General features: G+C 41.2%; 1 protein-coding gene across 2 annotated transcripts in view; it reads right to left on the reverse strand.

Annotated features, from left to right (window-relative positions):
- Positions 1–5,450: 5,450 nt before the first annotated feature.
- LOC117397833 (relA-associated inhibitor-like) overlaps positions 5,451–24,037 on the reverse strand; it is a 37,889-nt gene continuing 19,302 nt past the window's right edge. The window contains exons 4-13 of one of the 2 annotated variants that reach the window (XM_033996736.3): positions 22,809–23,295; positions 21,945–22,034; positions 20,839–20,930; positions 14,888–15,200; positions 13,024–13,448; positions 11,666–11,797; positions 10,122–10,255; positions 9,267–9,433; positions 8,612–8,805; positions 5,451–7,125 (exon numbers count right to left, since the gene is read on the reverse strand). In XM_033996736.3, the coding sequence (XP_033852627.3) occupies positions 7,087–7,125; positions 8,612–8,805; positions 9,267–9,433; positions 10,122–10,255; positions 11,666–11,797; positions 13,024–13,448; positions 14,888–15,200; positions 20,839–20,930; positions 21,945–22,034; positions 22,809–23,295 (2,073 nt within the window). In that variant the 3' untranslated portion in view covers positions 5,451–7,086. Of the gene's footprint in view, positions 7,126–8,611; positions 8,806–9,266; positions 9,434–10,121; positions 10,256–11,665; positions 11,798–13,023; positions 13,452–14,887; positions 15,201–20,838; positions 20,931–21,944; positions 22,035–22,808; positions 23,296–24,037 lie in introns of both variants that reach the window. The other variant, XM_033996727.3, reaches the window with a different exon arrangement.

Consider the following 24,037-nt stretch of genomic DNA (forward strand, 5'->3'; position numbering starts at 1 on the left):
GAAGTAGAGACGTTACCCCAGGGCCAGGGGCAACAATGAAACATTTTGATGTGGGGTCAAGCGACACAGTGGAACCCAGCGTAACCAAATACGGTGCTAGACTTAACTGCATTAAAAATGCTACTAATACAACATTAAAATTAATTGTAGCCAACAAAACAGTCCCAAACATTTCTACATCCATGTTTAGCAAATCTGTATTTTCATTTTAAAATGGATCATCTGGTACTGCACTGGGTTGATGATATTTCTGTTTGCAAGCTATGCTTTTAGACTCTTGCACTTCCTGGGTCTCCTGGAGGGTAATATTTAAATTGCACTGGCTTCTTTCCTGCCAACAATTGACTGACATGCTTACAGCCAATCTCAGGCTTTGACCCAGAAGACACTGCTAGGGTGAAATGACCAATTAAGTAAAGCTATAAAACAGACTTCCTGGGAGGCACTGCAAGCAAACTTGGAACTTTAAAATGAAAATACATGTTTTCTAGAATTTCAGACCTATGTAGCCAACGGCAGGGCAGAATGGGTAAGATATAGGGAACTACTTTGTCATCTACATTTACTTTAACGTTTCTGCTCTATAAAGTAATAGCAAAACATGTTTGTTTGCTTACTGGGTGAAACTGTACTGCGATTACCCATTGTAACAAAAGTCCAAATATATTTTGTATTAAAAGAATACATTGAACATTCCTGTTGTGTTACTTCAGGAAATAACGCTAATTTATAGTAACACATTTTAGTATTCTCAAGCGATAATATTGGTGGTAATAGACACTGGTGTAGAACCGATAGTCAACTTGTCCAATGGGAAAATAACAGTCTGTAGTGATTGTGAAACACGCAGTTTCAGATGGACGGAATACAGTTGGGGTTGCAATCTATTAACTATGAATGACATTTTAGAACACTAATAGTTTAAAAAAAAATTCAAAGCAGTTTTATAAGTGTTATGAAAACAGTACAGTCACAAAAGCACCAGACATTATCAAATAAATGTTTTTGTTAAAAGTGGGGACTATTCTATGATTTTTTTACTCTACTGTTAGACTGAAATTAGTAGTCATTCAACCACACATGACAGACATGACTGAGTGGCCATCCACAAACAATGCTATAGAGTCAGAGGACATCAGAAAGTAAAGCCTCACTCAAGATGCATGCACACAAAGCAAAGCCTCATGCAGGATGCACGCACGCAAAGCAAAGCCTCACGCAGGATGCATGCACACAAAGCAAAGCCTCACGCAGGATGCACGCACACAAAGCAAAGCCTCACTCAGGATGCACGCACACAAAGCAAGGCCTCACTCAGGATGCATGCACACAAAGCAAAGCCTCACGCAGGATGCATGCACACAAAGCAAAGCCTCACTCAGGATGCACGCACACAAAGCAAAGCCTCACTCAGGATGCACGCACACAAAGCAAAGCCTCACTCAGGATGCACGCACACAAAGCAAAGCCTCACTCAGGATGCACGCCACAAAGCAAAGCCTCACGCAGGATGCACGCACACAAAGCAAAGCCTCACTCAGGATGCATGCACACAAAGCAAAGCCTCACGCAGGATGCATGCACACAAAGCAAAGCCTCACTCAGGATGCACGCACACAAAGCAAAGCCTCACGCAGGATGCATGCACGCCACAAAGCAAAGCCTCACGCAGGATGCATGCACGCCACAAAGCAAAGGTAGAGAAGGATGTAGGAGGTGCTGGAAAACACTTATAATGAACTAAAATGGTGTCAGGAAGGTGATTATGGAAACAGGCGGTCAAATAAATCTGTACCACACCAGGTTGTCATCAAGGATATTTCTGCAGCAGACAGACTTTAGGTGCCAAAAACTGAACAAACCTGAAAGTGCACTAAAAGCAAAGCACGCACAGTTTAATCAAGTCCAGGAAGCTGTCAAATAAAATAAACACAATCCTGAGAAATGATGTGACACAGTAAGAAGAATGCCTCAGGGAAGCAGATGCACTACAACTTGTGATTAGACCTGCAAAAGAAACTTTCAGTTGATTTATTTTTAGTTTTTCCAGTTACAACATGACAAAAACCATACTAGATATGTGTGCTTTCATGAAAGAAAAAAAAAAAGTAATGAGAAACAAAATAACTAATCCTAGTGGGATTATTGATGTAGTCTGGTTTAAGTGCATTCAAAGACCATTTTGATCAATTAAAACAAGTTGCAGTTTTCTTTGGACTGTTTTACAGAGTGTTACAGGTACATGGCTCTTTAGATGTAAAAACAAGCAATTGAAGCTGCTACTCATACTTGAGCACAGCACCGAAACCAGGACCAGAAGACACAGTGTGGAAATGAAGTGGAGACAGACTTAGACAGAGGGCAGGAGACACTTTACACAGAGAGTGGTGAGGGGATGGAATGGGCTACCTAGTCATGTTGTTGAAGGAGACACTTCTTCACACAGAGAGTGGTGAGGGGATGGAAGGGGCTGCCTAGTCATGTTGTTGAAGGAGACACTTCTTCACACAGAGAGTGGTGAGGGGATGGAATGGGCTGCCTAGTCATGTTGTTGAAGGAGACACTTCTTCACACAGAGAGTGGTGAGGGGATGGAAGGGGCTGCCCAGTCATGTTGTTGAAGGAGACACTTCTTCACACAGAGAGTGGTGAGGGGATGGAAGGGGCTGCCTAGTCATGTTGTTGAAGGAGACACTTCTTCACACAGAGAGTGGTGAGGGGGTGGAATGGGCTGCCTAGTCATGTTGTTGAAGGAGACTCTTCTTCACTCAGAGAGTGATGAGGGGGTGGAATGGGCTGCCTAGTCATGTTGTTGAAGGAGACACTTCTTCACACAGAGAGTGGTGAGGGGATGGAAGGGGCTGCCTAGTCATGTTGTTGAAGGAGACACCTCTTCACACAGAGAGTGATGAGGGGGTGGAATGGGCTGCCTAGTCATGTTGTTGAAGGAGACACTTCTTCACACAGAGAGTGGTGAGGGGATGGAAGGGGCTGCCCAGTCATGTTGTTGAAGGAGACACTTCTTCACACAGAGAGTGGTGAGGGGATGGAAGGGGCTGCCTAGTCATGTTGTTGAAGGAGACACTTCTTCACACAGAGTGCTGAGGGGATGGAATGGGCTGCCTCGTCATGTTGTTGAAGGAGACACTTCTTCACACACAGAGAGTGGGGAGGGGATGGAATGGGCTGCCTAGTCATGTTGTTGAAGGAAACACTTCTTCACACAGAGAGTGGTGAGGGGATGGAAGGGGCTGCCTAGTCATGTTGTTGAAGGAGACACTTCTTCACACAGAGAGTGGTGAGGGGATGGAAGGGGCTGCCTAGTCATGTTGTTGAAGGAGACACTTCTTCACACAGAGAGTGGTGAGGGGATGGAAGGGGCTGCCTAGTCATGTTGTTGAAGGAGACACTTCTTCACACAGAGAGTGGTGAGGGGATGGAAGGGGCTGCCTAGTCATGTTGTTGAAGGAGACACTTCTTCACACAGAGAGTGGTGAGGGGATGGAAGGGGCTGCCTAGTCATGTTGTTGAAGGAGACACTTCTTCACACAGAGAGTGGTGAGGGGATGGAAGGGGCTGCCTAGTTATGTTGTTGAAGGAGACACTTCTTCACACAGAGAGTGGTGAGGGGGTGGAATGGGCTGCCTTGTCATGTTGTTGAAGGAGACACTTCTTCACACAGAGTGGTGAGGGGATGGAATGGGCTGCCTAGTCATGCTGTTGAAGGAGACACTTCTTCACACAGAGAGTGGTGAGGGGGTGGAATGGGCTGCCTAGTCATGTTGTTGAAGGAGACACTTCTTCACACAGAGAGTGGTGGGGGGGATGGAAGGGGCTGCCTAGTCATGTTGTTGAAGGAGACACTTCTTCACACAGAGAGTGGTGAGGGGGTGGAATGGGCTGCCTAGTCATGTTGTTGAAGGAGACACTTCTTCACACAGAGAGTGGTGGGGGGGATGGAAGGGGCTGCCTAGTCATGTTGTTGATGCTGAATCACGAGGATCCGGCAATTTGATGAAGTTTTGAGATCAATCACCTACTAGGAACTGGATGCGACTCGATGGGGTGTATGGCCTCCTCATTTATAACTTCTCATGCACACGTACAGAATACAATTCCAGCCAATTGCCAATGTTAATTTTGAACTCCCCAGCTGAAGAACTCCCACAGGCTTCATACAGCGATGTCTTTACTGAAACTCACATTAGTTTGTATTTCATTGTTGCTTACAAGACAATGGCTTTATTGAAGCCTACAGGAGGGGTGGGATGGCATGAAATTTCCATGTTCTGATAACCGTAGCAAATACAGCGGTTATCATAATATCACAGTATTAAGCTATTTTTTCAAAGAAAAGTTTAAAACAAACACAAATTGCAAATGAACACAAATCTGTGGTTAATAACATGTACTTCATTGTACACCATGACAATTTATTTTCTATTAATATCCAAAACAGAATTCCAAATTAGCAACACTCAAAGTATTTTGGTCTTTCATAAAACTGAAACCTCTCTTTTACTGCAAAGTTAACCTGCATAAATTGCATGTTGTTTATATTTTCAAACATACTAAAAAAACACACAAAAAAAACAAACAACTTTACTATTATTAGTTTATTTAGCAGACGCCTTTATCCAAGGCAACTTACAGAGACTAGGGTGTGTGAACTATGCATCAGCTGCAGAGTCACTTACAACTATAAGACGGCGCACAAGGAGGTTAAGTGACTTGCTTAGGGTCACATAATGAGTCAGTGGCTGAGGTGGGATTTGAACCGGGGACCTCCTGGTTACAAGGCTGTTTCTTTAACCACTGGACCACACAGCCTCCTGCTTATTGATCATGCCAAATACACTAAGATACACCAAGGGACCAGCTCACCTATCATTCATTATATGTTAACCTACATGTGTCATGCTAATTAAACATACAAAACATATATATATTTTTGCACACTGGCACGTTTTAACCCTACCAACTGTGTGAAACAGTGTCTTGTTCTAGGAGACCACACTGCAACAAATGGCTTTAAAGAAATGGTTTCAGTTGATGATCGAAAAACAGAAATGGAAGACTATTTAAAATATCGTGTTTTGGTGAACTGGAATTGAAAAGAAAGAACATTTCATTGACGTTGTCCGTTATAATTTTGTTGATGCAAAAGTATTAAAGTGTTATGTGAGGAAGGAAGAAAAACGATTTGGAGATATTCAACAATATAGAAAAGTTGTAACAGTCTGCTTATCTGAACAAAATTTTACCTCTTGCTTTTGCTTATTTATAAATCAGCTTTTGTGTTGATTTGAAAGTGTTTTAAATTGTGATATACCGTCCCACCCCTAGCCTACAGTATAGTCAGCAATAACAACGACTTTACAGTAGGTTGGTTTGTAATTATGTAAAGAACGCCACATAAGGTTAGTGGAAATTAAAATCAACACATTTCAGTTGCGTACATTTTGGTTTATTTAGTTAACATCATGCAATCTGGAGAAACGTACTACATACACTGCAAGCATCTTTGTTCTGTTTTGTAAAAATAAGGTTGTGTAAACATCATTTCAGAGCGGTGCATGACTACACAAGCATGCTTTCATAACTTACTCCACTTTTAGTAGCATAGCTCCAACAGAAATACCGTAACGTTATTGCCCCTAGCACTGAGCTGTCAAACAGGAAAAACCAACCATGTGTTATTATTATTATTATTTAATTCTTAGCAGACACCCTTATCCAGGGTGACTTACAATTGTTACAAGATATCACATCATTTTTACATACAACTCCCCATTTATACAGTTGGGTTTTTACTGGAGCAATCTAGGTAAAGTACCTTGCTCAAGGGTACAGCAGCACTGTCCCCCCACCTGGGATTGAACCCCCAATCCTCCGGTCAAGAATCCAGAGCCCTAACCACTACTCCACACTGCTGTTGCAGGACAAAAATGTGTCTGCTCTGAGATCTCGATACCTTGAGTCTTCCGCCTGTCTGCTTTGCCTTGCAGCGTTCCCTAAATACTGTACAGTCATTGGTCAGCACTGTTCTTTGATCTGGTGAATATCATCTGATGCCTCCAATTCTATAAAATGCAAATCATATTTATAGACAGCATTTGTATGTATCCTTGTCATCTATCATTACATATACAAAAGTGATACAGTTCATTTATAAGAATAGAAAGTGTACATTTCTACTAAAATAAACTCCTCATGCCCATGTTTTTCTACTATAAAGCCACTAGGTGGTAGAATACTGAAGGAATGGTGAAGTCCAATGAGGGGGACACAGCATGTGTTAGCAGTAAATGGCCATTGACTATGTGAATTATTTGAAACATAAAAAGACTACTGGTCCTTGTTTACATTGTAAACAATTGTAAATCAAAGTCCCTCCAATCAAAATTATCAATACATCTCATAATGCGTTTTCTTGTCTATAGAAAACAAATTCATTGTAAAATACATAAAGAAAAAAAAAATGTCAATACTACATGTGCTTGTGAGTTTACCTTAAGATTATTTCTAATAGAATAACATGCCCAGTTGTGTTGTACAGTATAAAAGCCATCTTCTCACACAAACTGGGTAAGAGAACTCTTTGACACTTACAGAAGGCTATTCCAAAAAACAGGATTAACTAGTTTAACTAATAAAGAACTTTTAGCATGAAAACTTAATTTGCTGTAACAAATTTAATACAAAAAAAATGTTGTGTGTGTGTGTGTGTGTGTGTGTGCGCACGCGCGCGCGTGTGTTAGTGCCAGTGTGAATCTGTCAGTGTGTGTGATCCACAATCATAACCAATACCTGTGAGAGTGCATTTGAAACTACCACACAGTCAGTTCCAGTGTTATATTTACATACATGCCAGTAGCAGGTACAGCACCCACATGGGTAGTAGCATCAATGCAATCGTGAATACAGCAGCAGTGCCAGTACAGACCCAGTTGCACACAGCACCAGCACAATGTTGAGTTAGGGTGCAGTAAATCTGGTCCAGCTGGTTCCAGTCAAGCTCCAGGGGGTTCAGCGGATCCTTGTCTGGGTTCAGAACCAAGGAGGCTCATATCACTCCTGCCTAGCTTCAGGAGGACATGGATTTGGGTCGGACCCGGGGGAACAACTGCAGAGGATACAGAAAAATAGTTCAGTCACTCGGTAAAAAAAATAGAAATATATCATTGCACCATCATTTCAGGAACGGAATATCAGATGAAATATATATATATATATATATATATATATATATATATATATATATATATATATATATATAAAATTTGATATTGCAATGATCCAGTTGCTAGATTACAACATCACACTGTAGTACCCTTTCATAGAATATCATAATTCATTTAAATATTGAGAAAATAGTCATTCAAATTAGAACACTTGATATATATTTTGTAAAAATGTACAAATATTTTTTTACAAATTATATTTAACAGAAATATCGCATACTTATTAAATTGATACATTGCCAGTACAACTGCTGTCCGCTGCTGTTGGTTTTGGTTATTAAAAATAAAAAAAAATACTAATAAAAAAATATTAACCATAAAATCTTAACAAATCAAAAGCTGAATACACATGTAGTCATTGAGCATGCCATTATTGCATTGGAAGGGAGTGTTATGCAAACTGTAGCTATGTCTAATATCCATTGTGTTCTCTTCAATCCCCATCGACTCAAACTAAAATACACTGCCATTTACATTTTAAGTGGAATTCACCTATTTACACAATGCATATGCTTAAAATAGTGTCGTCTTTTGAAGGGCAGTCTACAATATATTCTATATTGTAAAAAAACAAACAAACAAACAAATGATTCAAAAGATACAGTTTAGTGAAACCTCACTAGGTGTGTCTAGGTTGGATAATTACAGGGAGGCACGGTAGCTCCTGTAATACATAGAAATGCATTGGGTGAGGTTTCTTGTTGATCCATTTCACGTAAAGGAAGAGCGATTCACACCTGCGGAGGATGGTATGCCCAAGAGGGTCGAGTGGGCAGAATGTGTCCGTCATGTCTTTGAATCAAATTGTATGCCCATGCTAATGCTGTATGGGCTACACAATTTTGTTTATGGCTGTATTATTCCAGTAATGATTCAAGAATTATTATTTTTGATAATTATATGGGGCAGTTAGAGTATTTGATTGACATAGATACATGACATTAGGTTTTAATGAAGTGTCCTGTCCGGGTCGAAATGTGCTGGTCCAGCTTTTACCCGTTCTCTACATTTTTATTTGACCTGTAATCATACGAAGAGAGAGCCCATGATGGGAAAAAAAATAAAATAAAGAAGTACACATACATGAATATAAAATATAAATCCAATTGCTTCCCATTCATTATTACATGGTGATCTTAGTTTTGTAGCTGCACCGTTTAGCGTTTTGACTCCCAAAAGCATTCACCGGAAGATCACAGCGACCCCTGCTGTCTTTTCAATGTTTATTTTTCTGTTTTCTTCTGCCACCTGGTGGCAGGTATAATGAAGTTCTGCCGATTCAAAGTGGCAGACGGCATGGGGGTGCAGAGGTAGGAACATGCCGATCCCACTGCACATGGCTGCTGTCTGACATCATGCAGCACCTACCCCAAAGTATTTCTTGTGGACGAAGCCCTCCCGGCCGCAGAGCGAGGCCCACCACCAGTCCCCCTCATCATCCCGCTGCAGGATTGTCACCATGTCTCCATCTCGGAAAGGTAACTCATCCGGATTGCAGGGAGTATAATCCCACAGAGCGTAGAGCATCCCGTTGTACAGCACACCCATGGACTCCTCCGCACCTGAAAAACACAAGAGAATCGCATTTAAAAAAAGAACACTTCAGAACGAGGTACGACCAGTTGGCCCAGTTCCTAGTATCTGATTGATCTAAAACTTGCTCAAGTCGTGTCTTAAAAGGATCCCAGCGATTCAGCATCAACAACATGACTAAGTAACCCGATGCCATACCCTCACCACTGTGTGTAAAGAAGTGCTGCCTTTGTCCCATCTCTCTCTACTTCATTTTAAACTGTGCCCTAGTTTCTGTGCTGAACTTCAATCAAGTCCCCTCTAATCCTTCTTTGTTCTAGGCTATCTAAAAATCAGTTCCCTCAATCTTCAGAGCTCACTTCTTTCAAACCTGGGACCAGTCGGACTCGCCAAGCCCACAGCGACCTACTGATAGCGCAGTGACAAGAACTGACCAGTTACACAAGCTCCTCATCTCACAGATTTATCAGGGGTAACTCAAAATCAGTACCTCGCAGGAACTGCTCACACTCCTCGAAGTTTGGTGCGTATGGGTCGCATTTCTGTGCTGCAGTGGCTCCATCGCTCTCTGTCACAGCTAAGATGGCAGCCCCGTTCTGCACCAGAAACTCACAGAGCAGACGGTCATTACAAGAGGCTGCACACTGTAGAGGGGTCCTGGGGGAAGATAGAAATCTTAGAATCACAAATCAAAGACATGACAGTAAAACACGGCCTGAACCACTGAATCAAGCAGCAATCTGGGGTAGCTGACAGCCTGCTTTGGGTGTGTCATCTACAGATCGCACATTGCTTTCCACTGTCAGAGCCTTCAAAGAGTATGGACAGTGGTAAGTCACTGACGAAGACTTTAAATCAAGTCCCTTTATCAAGCTGTGTGGTTTATTGGGCTACCAATGTAGTAAGTGCAATCAGATTTAAAATCAAAGTCACATACCTAAAAAAACACAATCAAATTGTACTCCAAACTTATTACATTTGCTTGTCTGTATATAGATGTTCTAATCTTTTCTCTCTTCACCCAATACCATACAAATATTAATCAAATCGACCATTTAGGGAGATGCAAGTATACCCCTAGATTCTGAAACACTCAACAGCTTGGGCTACAGTAGGTTTTGTCACAATTAGACAAGTGGTTCTCTATACAGGAAATGTAAAATAAGTGTGACGCATATATGTACTTAAAGACAGTTATCTGGAATATCCATTATGAAAGTCATAATATTCATTTTCTTAGAATACATAATTATGACGCAGCATGCTTTTGGCAATGAGGGGTGGAGGGAAGGGGTTGTGAAGCATGGCGCAAAGGGAAAGATTTGGGGAGAAGGGGTGTACATACCAGCCGTGACTGTCCGCAGCATTGATGTTAGCACCAATCTGTACCAGGAACTCCACCACAGGGGGGTGTCCCCCACATATGGCATTGTGCAGAGCAGTGATGCCCTCATCATTGGGCTGGCTAGGGTCACTCATCTGAAATCAAACAGGACAGCATGGTAGAAACCTTTTAAAAACGATCTTATTGTATTCTTAATGTGTTTTGAAAAATGGAATAGGTTACACACAGATTCATAAGAAATGGGCGATTATAAAGCTTTACCAGGAATCCACACAGGTGTACACACTGTGTGCATCTTCGCAGGTAATGAAATAATGTGACATTTCCGCAGTGCACCCTGGTTGTACACAACACATGCCAAGCCTGTACTGTGCAACACAAGACAACCTCAAATTTACACTGCACACCAGGTAATCTGGTCTACCAAATCATTAAAAACCTGGGTTGGTTTGTGGTACTGTGGGGCATTTGACACTGTCGGATGATGGACTCATCCTAAAGTTGCAGTCTGTGGGAAGTTGTTTAACATAGGAAGCAGAGACTCCTCTATCTGGCTCTAGCTGGGACCCTGTACTCAGTGGGGTGCTGCTGGGCTCTGTCTGGACATCTTTTGCTTCTGTTCAACCACTTGAGAGATAGGGGGATAGATGAGCAAGTTTGTCAAATTTTACGACAACACAAAGCTTGGGGGAGCTGCCGACACTTTCAGCCACCGATGAAGTCCCAAAAGACCCGTACAGAATGCTTGGGTATATAGGCAAAAGTGTAGAGTACAAATCAAAGGAAGCGATGGACTGGTGAAACTGCGCTTAGAAAACTGTGTTCAATTCTGGTCAGCACAGTACCAAAGGGACATTGGTACCCTGGAGAGAGTCCAAAATTAAGTGGAGATAGACTGGAGATAGGAGAGAGGGAAGGTGACACTTCTTCAAGGAGAATGGTAAGGGGATGGAATGGGTGACCTAGTCATGTTGTTGATGCTGAATCACTGGGATCCTTTAAGACCAAACTAGACAAAGTTTTGAGATCAATCAACTACCGGGAACCAGACATGCTTAGATTGGCTGAATGGCCTTCCCCCACCATGGATACATTTCTTATGTTACGGACTTAATATCTGTAACAAGTTCAGTGGTGCTCCTAAATCAGATTCCCAATGCGATATGATTTGTATTTAACTCTTTTGGCTCCATCTGCTTTTTAAACAGTGGCGGGTACCTCTGAACTTGCAGGGGCATTCTACTCCAGTTCAATTCAATTACACAAATGAAGAACATTGCAGTAGAGTCTGCTGCAGTACAATGAGGAGGAACAGTCTCTGCTAATTTTGCCTTCCTAATAACCAGCCAATGCAGAGTTTCTTTTGCAAACTCCAGTGAAGACCAGCAACTTCACACAGCCAGGTCACAAACCTGCACCCCCCTGATTGTAGGAGACCCCCATGGCACATAAACAATATCATTCCAAGTAGGACTAGATTTATAAATAAAATACATTGGAAAAAATAGTAGCAGAGCCTACATGGTCAACCCTTGCTCTCTCACCTCTTGGACAGCACTCTGGACCACATCCAACTCCCCCACTAGAGAGGCATCTAGCAGCATGACGAGAGGGCTGAGGCGGGCTCTGCGGCCTGAGCTCTCTGACTTGGGTGTCTTCAAGATGGAGCGCAGACCCTGAGAGACAGCGTGTGAGGGAGAGGCCTCACAGTTACTTCTTGCTTTGGAATTTGGAAACATTTCACAATACTGAATCTACTAAGCTCTATACAGAGTTGCGTCAACCCAAGTGTTTTCTAAATGAACAAACATTTCTTTGAACTATTGAACATTGAAAGGGTATACAAGGACCTTTTTATTTGATTGTGTTACATGTTCCCATGTGTTGCTACAACTGTTTAAGCAAGGTGTGTGTATTGTTTTAATTTTTTTTTTAACATTTTGTCCACTTTAATTTTTAAATTGCATTCCCTGCCTCAAGATGGCTTCACATGTACCCGTGTGGACCTCTCAGAACTACATTTCCCATCATCCTCCTGCTCACATAAGTAACCGAGATGGATTTACCAGTGAACAGGAGGATGATAGGAAATGTAGTTCTGAGAGGTCCACGTGGGTACATGTGAAGCCATCTTGAGGCAGGGAATGCAATTTAAAAATTAAAAAGAAAAGTGGTCAAAATATAAAAACCATTAATAATTAAAACAATACACACACCTTAAAACAGTTGTAGCAACACATGGGAACATTTAACACAATACAATAAAAAGGTCCTTATATACCCTTTAATATAGTGTGTGTGTATATATACACACACACACACACACACACACACACACACGTCTACAGATGTAACATTTGAGAAAGTGACGTGAAGTAGATGTGTAGATAAAATACTGTTTTTATTGATATCATTTTTTTTTGTTTAATTCAAATTTCAGTTATTTCTGTATAGTTACTGTTTTATCAAGGTTGTTCCTCCTAGTATCTTTATTGAAAGCAAGTGCAGGTAACATTTATGGAAAGATGTTGTTAGTTTATAACTTCAATGGTAATAATTTGACTTCTGTTTTTATATTAGGAACATTAAACATTAATTTGTAATTAATTTGTAAAGGAGGCTTGGTGGTCCTGTGGTTAAAGAAAGGGACTTGTTACCAGGAAGTTCAGCCACTGACTCGCTGTGCGTGATCCCAAGCAAGTCACTAAAGTGCTCTGTCCTTCGGATGAGACGTAAAACAAACGAGGTCCTATTGCAAGTGACTCTGCAGCAGCAGTTGAAATGCATAGTTCACCCCCTAGTCTGTGTAAGTTGCTTTGGATAAAAGCGTCTGCTAAATGACCAAATAATAATGATAATAATAATAATAATAATAATAATAATAATAATAATTTCACCTTACCTTGGCTGCATGTGTTTGGGTGACTGGCTCAGGAATGACAGCAGCCAGACTCGAGTTCTCCCCCAGGTCTGAGAGGCCTGCATCACTTCCCAGATCCTCAATGCGTTTGTTCCGCTGGAACAGCTTGCTGGTGAACTGTTGGTATTTCTTGTACTGGGTTGGAGGGTTGACCGGTATGGGGTTGTCGATGGAGCTGCGTTTCCTCAGTGCTCGGGGGATCTCTGCTCGTATTCTCAGGAGCTCCTCCATCTGAGGCAGAGGCTCAGCATCAGGGGGTAGCACAGGCTGCAGGCGTGTGGGGCTGAGGGGCCTGGGGGCCACCTCCATCATCTCCCCCACCCCCAGCCCTTCCAGCTCAGGCTCTACCGCCCCACTGTCCAAAACTGGAGCAGGGGGGCTTTCAGGGGTCACGACCTTCACCCCTGCTGCTGAGGTAAAAACAAATTCAGTGACCGAGATTGCAAATGGCGTATTTGTTAATGGTTCTTAGAGTTGTTTAAAAGACGAGTACAGTCCGTCCCACCTGATTGCACATCATTTCAGTGTATAGCCCACCTAAGTGTTTTGAAATTCCCAAATTCAAAACCGTCACCAATGCTGCATCATTACATTCACCCCAATGAAGTGTAATATTGTAAGTGTATATTCCTGTTTACTTTTTATACTGTTAACTGAGCATGAGCATCGTGAACTGACAAACAAGGCGGCTTTAAATACATCCCCCACACTAAAGTGGCTGCAAATGAAAAAAAAAAGGAAAAAACTGAAAGACTTCAGTAAGAGACTATAAAGGACTCTATGTGCTAAAATGAATGCAGCACTTGTTAAAGGTGCTTTGAGAATGATTTCTGATTTCTGTACGCTAAAATTACATGTAGAGCTGTGCACATTCTGTGAATGCATACAGTTGTCTGACATACATACAACATTTAAGTAATAATTCATTACATTCTTGAAAGAAAAAAACAGGTATTTTGTTGTACGTTTAAATGAAATATGTTATAAAACTGACGGATCTGCGTTTTCTTATTGAAGTAAATTAATTGTTGGCCTGAATTAAGTGGTCTCTCAAAGAAACAGTGAACACTGTCGCGTAATGCATTCTTTTACCGGTCCAGAAATATTTAATAAGAATTGGGATCTCAGATCACCAACCCACTTAACAGTATACTCCATTTAAGTGTACAAATATTTACACTTAACCGGGTTAGACTGCTGCTTCAAATGACATTTTATTTTAAAATTGTAAAAATAATGTGATATCTTGTAACAATTGAAAGTCGCCCTGGATAAGGGCGTCTGCTAAGAAATCAATAATAAGAGTTCAGGTGTTTCTCTTTACAATGGAAGTGTAATAAAAGCACAGTGAGATAGATAAGCTCTGTAAAGCTCAGAGAGGTATGGTAAAGCATATAAAACAAATGCAAACCATGCTAATCGATGGTACCTGCACAGTATAACCATGGGAAAAGCATACTGACTGTGGTAAAGAGATCAACCAAAGTGTACCTGCCAGCATCACCTAGTGTACAGTCTGGGTATTGCCAAAGCGGGAGATCACAAGATAGCGCTGGCTCTTTCTAGAGCTATAAAAGACACTTTCTATGATATATCCTATGTGTTACATATGTCTGTGGCAGGCAACAAAAACTGAAGAGCAGCTCCTGAACGCAGTCAAAGCACCTTTATACAGACTTACTAAAATATCTGAGAAATGCAGTAAGAATCATTTAGAATTACTGGAATAGGTTATTTACAAAGATTTGTTATTGATTTTGTTTCTTAAACGCTAACCAGTTTTCTGTTAGGTACTTCTATTAAAACAGCTTTGTTTGAGTTTCTTTACCCTCTCCTCTGTACAGACCTGGTCTCTCAAACTGGGGCTGGGGCTGGGGCTGGGGCTGGGGTTGGGGTTGCTGTGTGTTCCTGTAGGTTGCAGTATCCCCCACCTGCCCCCAGGTGGCGATGGCGTTCTCTCTGGCCCAGTAGGGGTGTTGGAGCCTCATTATGACGGAGAGAGGTATGGGGCGGTGCTGCTGCCCCTGTGGAGAGCCTGGCGGGATGGCGATTCGGGAGATGATGGCCGGCTGGCTGTACCGAGGGCTGCCCCGTGGAGAGTGCGGAGTGGGACGGGGCAACGTGGAGACATAGGAAGCAATCATCTGGACTGGCATATCCTGCAGGGGGCATCAATGATCGTTTACACTCTTTACAGGACAGAAGCATTGCATCAGCTGCCAATGTTTTGTGCATTCACTCAGGGCTCTGAACACCAGGTCAAAAGCCAGGACACCTAGCAAATTCCCCCAAGGTGTATATTAGGGCTGTGCAAGTACTCAGAGGTCATTCCCTTTAACATGTTTTTGACAACAGGTATTAAATGAAGCCCATTTGAAATGTATACAGTTTGTATTTCCCTTATCTGTACAATTGAGTACCAATCAGTGTTAATTTCTATACTGGCCGATTTATAAGCTGCTTTGAAGAACACTGTCCTCTTTGACATTGGTACTTAACGTGGTACAGCAGTAACAATCAAACCAACTAAAACCACTCATTTATCTGTGACTATTTGTCTTGCCTTCCTTTTATATGTTTGATATACAGTGTGAGTACTTGCACAGCCCTAGTTTATATAACATCTGTATGGTTTTAAGTGAAATAACCAAATCATATTGTGGGGGGAATACAAATCAAATCACAAGCTACATATTTGTAATAACTTTTGTTATGACTTCTTTGATCTATGAAGTTTCATCAAATTGGAGAAGCAGTTCACAATATACAGTCTTTAGCTGCTCAGTCAATCGAGGATTAGCTCTGTGAAACCATGGCCAAGATACCAATTCAGACAATGGGTTATGAAGACACACACACACACACACACACATCAGCAGAAAAATACATCCAGCAAGGGGATCAAGAGAGGTCCCTCCATGAACATTCATGAAGTCCTATAGTCTGTCCAGGAAGCGAGTGCCATGAGCGAATAACCAACAAGCGAGCACCAGAAGAGGATGGTATCTTTATCTATACGAAAAGTACAATGTATAGAAAAGAAAGTATTTAGCAGCAGAAGCTAGAGAACTTTAGACCAAACTTTGAATCTGCTTAGCAATGCAGATGAATTTCCTCTACCCAAAATCTAATTGGCACACCTTTATAAGAAGGGTGTTAACTTTTTGAAATTCAGCAGTAAAACCTACAAGATGCATTTTAAAATATGTAATTAAGGGCAATGTACACAGTTGCTGAAACAAAACAGACCCAGAGAAAACTGCGGCAGACACAGATGCTCCATAAACATCATCAAAAACTATTAAAACCTTTCAAACAGAGAATAACATTCAGCTTAGAATAATAGAATGAGGCATGACTTCTCCCGTTCCCTCAAGATCTCCTGGTCCACATTGGTGTTCCTTCCTTTGTTTGAAGACAGAACTCTGGCCAACTCTGAAGAAAGAGCCCAACCCTGTGATCCTCCGTTTATCTAAAGCTCAACTTGTTCCCAAATAACACTCAAGAAATGTTTCCTTTTTTTTCTGGAAACAAAACATCCAGAATACACGCAGAAACATTGCTCCTGGAAACACGTTTCTGGAGACAAATTTGCTTATATGCTGGGCTTATGTAATACAGACACATTCAAACAGTTAGGGAAAGGAGGGAGGTTTGACCTGGGAATGGGGGTATTTATCTAAAGAATGCATCTCAGGTAGAAACACAACACTGGTCGAAAGTGTATTTTACTTCCTAAGCATAAAATTATTATCATCATCATTTAATAAATACATACATACATATTTTACTTCTGCTTCTTTTTTAATATAATTACATTGCTTGATTAAAATTTCTTAATTACCAAAGTGTTTATTTAATGATCGTTATTCACAGCAAATAATTTACTGTCCAGCTTTATACTGCAATCGTTTTTTTTACCAAATGATTAATTTACTGAACAGTGTACATCTACACTAGAGGTGTTCGTTATTCAAGCAGGCTTTAACTAAAGGAGAACTGATGGGGTGAATGGACTCCTCTCATTGGTAAATTTGAAGCACTACCTCACAAAGAATTGTAATGGGACAGACAGGGCTGAAAAGAGAAATGTATTAAATGAGATTGCAGAAAATCCATATTAATATGTATTACTAACAAACAGCTGGATCATTATCAAACTTAAAACAAATATATTATATATATATAGCAGTGGAGTTCAAGCATGCCAAATGAGAAGGGGCCCAAGGCTGTTTCCATAGTGACAAGTCTGCGCTGTGCAACAAGGTAATACAACTGCTGGTCTTTGAAGGCTGAGAGAAGAAAACGTCTAGAGTGCCAGCGAGATTGTTATTTGTGGATACCGGTACTGAGAAAGACAAAGAACACTGGCATGGACTTTTCAAAATCTCCTTAAGACAATATTTTTTTTTCTTAAAACAAAAAAACAGTCAATTCAATGCCAAATGTTTAGAAGAGAAGAGACATTAAGTTTCTTCTTAGTTTTTTTTTTTTTTTTTTAAGGAAAAGCAGCAAGTTTTGTCTGAGTTTAATACTTAGTTTAAGGTTCTACAACAGACTCTGTAGTTTAGCAGACCTAGTTACTGGAAATATTAACCATTGTGAAATGCAGTTTAGGAAGCCTATGTATATATAAATATAGAAGATGTTGCTTTTATGCCTGGGGTATTAGGAGCCGAGGGTCTTCTGATCTGCAGGTGTGGTCCTCACCTGTCAAAAAGATCACTGGAAACACAACCAGTGAAATGAGACCTTCCCATCTAGGAGGTACTGGTTTTCCCAGAGGAGTCCAAATACAGAAATACAAAACCTGCCAAAGATAGTTTTAAAAAAAGACACCAAGAAAGCCTAAAATACTCCAATCACTTCAAAACCTGTTCAACATTCACACCACGTTTCATCTGGTTCTAAAAGTCTGTGGACAAAACATGCATGTGCTATTCTAGCATTAAATTAGTAACAACCATAGACAAAATGCTAACGAAAAACAATTCCTGCCATTCTAGGAGATGAAGTCATTTTTAAAATAAGTTGTTGTTTACCAAGGAAAACATTTCTGAGCCAAAACTCCTGTCTCAACAAGTATTGTGAGCTGGAAAGACAACATGCACCCTCTACCAGCGGATGAACCACTTGTCTGGGCAGGTCTAGAGAAGCCAAGAACAGCTATGATTTTCTACAGGAGGAAATCACCAGGATAGGAGGGAAGGACAACTCCCCATCAGAAGTCTACAAATCAACAACTTCGATGAATTCCAACTGATTTGCGTGAAGTTCCCTTAGGTATGGAGACCAACTGTCAAGACATGGCTGATCAAACTTGTAAATGGCTATACTGTAACTTAATCTGTTGGACAGAAAACTGCAGGCATCTTTCAGCAGGAGACACATCTATTTGTTGTCTCAATCTTTGTTGTCTCAATCTCGGATGCACATAATGAATTTTATTTGAATACATTACAAATGAAATATATGGTATACCTATCTCTGAAGATTGTGATGATCACAGAGGGTTTGCAGGTCAACAAAATAAGTAACTGTATATTATATTTTAAACAAAATCTAATTCTGGAGTGCAAGGGTATACAGCAGCCTGTGGAACTGTACATAACCATGCCCAACAGCCTTGGACAGGAGTGAGTGCTGCTTTTATCATAAGTGATGTTCCTCCCCAAAAAACAACTTGTAGAATTGATTACATTTATCAGTTCATACAATTAGTTTGAGTGCTATGGTCGGTTGTTCCCAGAGGTACCATGGTTTCTATTGTATTCACCCTGACCTTGTTATTTGTGAATACTAGGTCAAAGCACCAATCATTTCAAGCACCAATCGCTCTACAAGTTGTGGGGTCGTTCCAGTTGACACCTGGAAAGTTTGACCATCTTCTCATCTTTGGTTTTTTGCCATGTCGAATTCTTTTACTCTTTTAGTCCAACACCAACACCTCTATGCCCTAGGCTGTTTTTACTCAGCGAAACCTGCAACAGCCAAAAACAGAAGGGATGACAGATCCATTCATGACCAGAAAAGCTATAGATTCAGACCCACCTCAGGGTTATTTGTCTGTGGAAAGGGTTTAAAGCACTTGTAGATGCAAAATATTTCCATAAAAGTTCCACACCATACACGTCCCTTCACTATATAGTGGTGAATAGTGCAGCTCACCCCTCTGCTCTACCATACTGAAGATTCACATGCTGGTTTGACCTGGCGCATGAACAGGTTTCCCCTCATCACAGGGTCCCATTCATACACAAAACAATCCAGCATCTGGGACCGCCCGAGGCCACATTCCTCACATTCTCGCTTTGCTCCTGCAGCTGACTGATCAACCTGACAAGCAGCTCTGCTTTCTTCCTTTCACTGCGCTTTAAAAAAAATGATTGGCAAACTTCCCGAATGAAAGCTGCACGAAGCAAATAAAGAAAGCAGTACGTTGGTTCACAGCAACTCTACAGTCTGTGCCTAGCGCATGTAACATCAATGCAGGAATCAAGTGAAATCCTAAGGTGCTGTGGAATTTTCAGCGATTTATCTTTCATTTTTGTAGCTACCAGTACATCAAAATATTACCCTTTTAATAACTGTGGTATACACTCAGAAAGTAACAACCACCAGAACAAAGTAGAGAGATGTTTACCGCATTTAGGAGGAAAGGATATAGGGCAGCAGTGTGGAGTAGTGGTTAGGGCTCTGGACTCTTGACCGGAGGGTCGTGGGTTCAATCCCAGGTGGGGGACACTGCTGTTGTACCCTTGAGCAAGGTACTTTACCTAGATTGCTCCAGTAAAAACCCAACTGTATAAATGGGTAATTGTATGTAAAAAATAATGTGATATCTTGTAATAATTGTAAGTCGCCCTGGATAAGGGCGTCTGCTAAGAAATAAATAATAATAATAATAAAGGAACAACTATATGCAATGCCTGGTTCTTTGTACTCGTTACTGCTCTATACTTGCTTTCACACAGCACTACTGATGCACAGTGCGGGATTAGGAATTAATTGGTTTCGAAACCACCTTGAGGGGTAGGATTAGTCATTTTCAATCCAGTTGTTAAGCAGTTAGGCTGGGCATGAACCATAAAACTAGGATTGAAAAGTCCCTTGTATCAGAGTTTAAGACGGAATGTCAAATCAGATTGAATGGTTTGTAAAACTGAAGTAAAATAAAAACATGAAAAAGATTGTATCATTTATATACCCTGAGGTTAAAGCAACGTGGCACTGAAACACCTCCTGTAATGGAACGTTGTTGACAGAATCAACGATAAAGACCTGGTCTCGAAGTGCGTGGTCTGTACCGTCCATATGGCTAGAGGTCAATACAGTTTCTACTGGACAATACCAGTAATGGAACTAAAGTAAGAATTAAAACACAGCTGTGTACCGTACAGTAAAAGAATAACAAAGTGTACATTCTCTATACAGAAGAAACTTTGCACAGAAAGTTATTTTTTTGTTTGTACACCCATGATTGAACTTGACAGAGAATAAAACTACGTACTGCGTATGAAGCCAAAAATCTCAAAGTCTTACAGCAGGTCTTTTTTTACCTTGGAAACCAAAAAAAGAGTCCAAACTTGGGTGCCCAAGTATATTCTATTTCCATGTACAAATATAAGGTTGGCATTTGAAAGGGTTTTAGGAGATATTCATGACATAGCAGTGAAAGGTGTGGCGAAGGTGGAGGATTTTCAAACACATAGAAACTCCCCTCAAAAGGTTTTACCTAATAAAGGCAGCACCATGTGATCTTAAAGATATGTGACTAAGTATCAGCCCTGCTCTTACCTTTGCTTGAGAGGGAGACGCGTCCAGGTTCGACTCCCTCCAATTGCCGAAGGGCATGATGTTAGAGGGCAGGGTCCTGTACTTGTCTAGACCTGAAAACAAAAAAGGAGGAGAGTGAGGTTGAAATCAATTACAAAACTAGCACACACACTTGCAGATCCTCCTAATCTCCCACTACATGAATGTGTAATGTGTGATTCAGCACTGGTTCATTTTTCTTCAAAAAATGTTGTATTTCTGGACTGATGGGTCAAAGCCAAGTTACTTGACATTCTATATCAAGTCAAATCTTGTTTTAGTTCAGAACGGTTTCAAAACGTCAGTCATTTACTGAACCCAAACTGTTCTCAGGAGACCCAGTCAGCCCTTCAAAATGACTTGCATATCTGTATTGTATTAGTAATGAATCACAGAGATACTGCAGAGGCGGCACATCCTTTTTAAAAGTGACACAACGACAGAACAAAGAAAATGAGGCGTGTGTGATTTGATCACTGCATTTTCGCACACTCCTTTTGTAAACTCTGACAAAAGTACTGAAATATCATAGTAAGCAAGGCAATTCCATGTGCTTAATTTATGAAATGGACAGTTTATGGTTGATGTGAACTCGTTTGAATTTGGATACTGGTAGTGACTATCAAACTAAATACATGTTCATGTCCTACAAAAATACTACTGAAAAATGCACCTTAAAAAGGGCACATAAGGACCTTTTTATTTTACTGTGTTACATGTTCCCATGTGTTGCTACAACTGTTTACGTAAGGTGTGTGAAATTATTTAACAATTACCACTTTTTTTTTAAACTTTTAAATTGCATTCCCTGCCTCAAGATGGCTTCCCATGAACTACATTTCCCATCCTGCTCCTGCTCACATATGTAACTGAGATGGATTTACCAGTGAGCAAGAGCATAGTGTAAAATCTTTTAAAATTATTTATTTGACTTCTGATTGATTTGACCCGTTTGTGCTTTGTGGCCTTGAATCCCTGGGATCCTTTTAAGACCCAAGTTTTGAGAACTAGGAACCGGACGAGCACTGATGGGCCAAACGGCCTCCTCTCGTTTGCAATCATTTATTTCTTATTTTTGTGTGACTTACCCTGCTGCTGGCGGGATGTCCTCTTGTAGCCAACGTCGAGATCCAAGTCATTCCAGGGACTGGGGGATCTCTGTCTGCCAAGCGAGTCATCTGCGAAGGACCACACTGTCAAACAACCGCCTTATAGAGGAAAGTGCAGCACGAGAAGACACTGGCAGGATACATGGAGTTTCAAAAGACATACAAAGAGGATCGCTGCTCGCTCTCCAGCATATAAGAATTAATCGGCATTAGCCCTTTTGAAGCTGCAGTGGAAGTTAATGGGTTTGTGTCAAAACAGCAAATTCAGACACCTTTCCCTTGGTCTCCTCTCAGTGTGAGACGATATGGTCAGCACAAGTCAAATTTGCCAATCTATAGTTAATGCGCCAAAAATCTCAGTTTGCAAGCTGCTTCAGTTTCAGGGGTATACAGTTTTCACGGAAACCATTAAGTTTTGCATATGCTGAAATGAGTTACTAGTCATTTGTGAATAGTTTTATGAACCATAGTTACACAATTAAACAATGACACAGGGTTGGATGAGTTGTGCTGTGAAGTTTACCAGGGTACATTTGCATAGTAATTTAGCATTCCACTCCCCCCCAATGGTTATACCATAATTTACTATGTTTTCAAATATGCTTTACCGCATCTGCTTTACAATGCTTACCTACAGTTTGCTTTACTATACTTTGCCATGCTTTTACTATAGCAAACATTTATAAAGGACACATATACTACCTCTATGAGGCTGCACTAAATGACATTCTCATTGTACTGCAGAACACTGAGATTTACTTTAATGCAGTCTACAGAAACAGGCATATCGATACCTATTATATTTGGTCTAAAATTCCGCATATATAAAAGCTATGTTATTACCCTGAGACTTGCAGGTTTTGAAGTTCCGTGGCAGTGTGCTGGAGTTGGCTGGGTAGCCTAGGTGAGGGGAGGGGCTTCGCTCAAAAGGCAATGACCGCGGAGAGCTGAGTCCTGATTGGCCAGATTCGTACACAGGAAAGGGAGGATTGCGCCTCATCACGCGTGGGGAGGGGGAGCGGCTTAACTGTCGAGGCAGGCTACGCTGATCATAGCTGGAAAGGGAGTCCGAGCTGAATGTGCGAGGGGGGCCACTAGGAGGTGGTGTCTGCCTGTCAGGAGAGTACAGGCTGGTGGGCCGGGGGCTACCCTGGTATTTTCTGGCTGTCGTTGAGTCCAAAGACTTTGCGGACTGGCCGGGATCAGGGTGGCTGGTTGGCTTATATGAGAAGTAAGAGGCCTTTGCAGGCTGATCTCTGCTGCTGGAAACAGCAGCTGGTTTACTCAGCTTTTCATTGGACCCCACCGGACTGGACCTGTACCCAGAGCTCTGAAACAAAATGACAAAACAGAACTGCTTAGAAATGCAAACCTGTAACCCTCGTGTAAATGTGTAATATTTCAGCGTTATCCTATTCAGCATGCGATTCCCGAGACACGGTCACCAATGGCTCAGTAATTGAAGGGTCTGTTCTTATCTTGTTTCAAATAATTAAATGCACAGGAAACTTTAAAAAAAAAAAAATTAATGATTCATGGTCACAAAATGGTGGGAAGGATAAGCCAAATTTAATTGGCAATATCAATGTATGATTCAGCTTCGGAAAAGGCGTAACAACTGGCGCAACTCTCCCGCCTGTAAAACTGGTAGCATTTCACAATCCTGTAGTTCAGCTGAAGCTGCAAGAGATTTATTTAGAAAATCAGAGAAAAAAGTCAATTTAAATTCTACCCAGTTTCACCCTTTTTCGTCAGTGTAACCAAATCACAATTGAAATATTGTGTTAGTAAACCAAGTGTCATCATAATACAGCGAGTGCCAATACGTGCAGACTGAGCACTCACACACACTGGCCAGTACTCAAAGACGCCCAGTACAGCAGATCTCCCTCCCTCCTCCCATGCCCTGAGCAAGGTAATCATTCCTCTCACATGCTGCGCAACTTTCTGGCAACTGTTGATGTTGTAGACGATCTTTTTAAGTAATATTCCCCACATCCAAATTACACGATCTAAGCAAATGGTCTACATTTGCTTCAACAGCGAACGCAGTAGCATGCACATGTTCCTTG

The sequence above is a fragment of the Acipenser ruthenus genome, chromosome 30, assembly GCF_902713425.1.
Source record: "Acipenser ruthenus chromosome 30, fAciRut3.2 maternal haplotype, whole genome shotgun sequence".
In the NCBI taxonomy this organism is placed as follows: Eukaryota; Metazoa; Chordata; class Actinopteri; order Acipenseriformes; family Acipenseridae; genus Acipenser; species Acipenser ruthenus.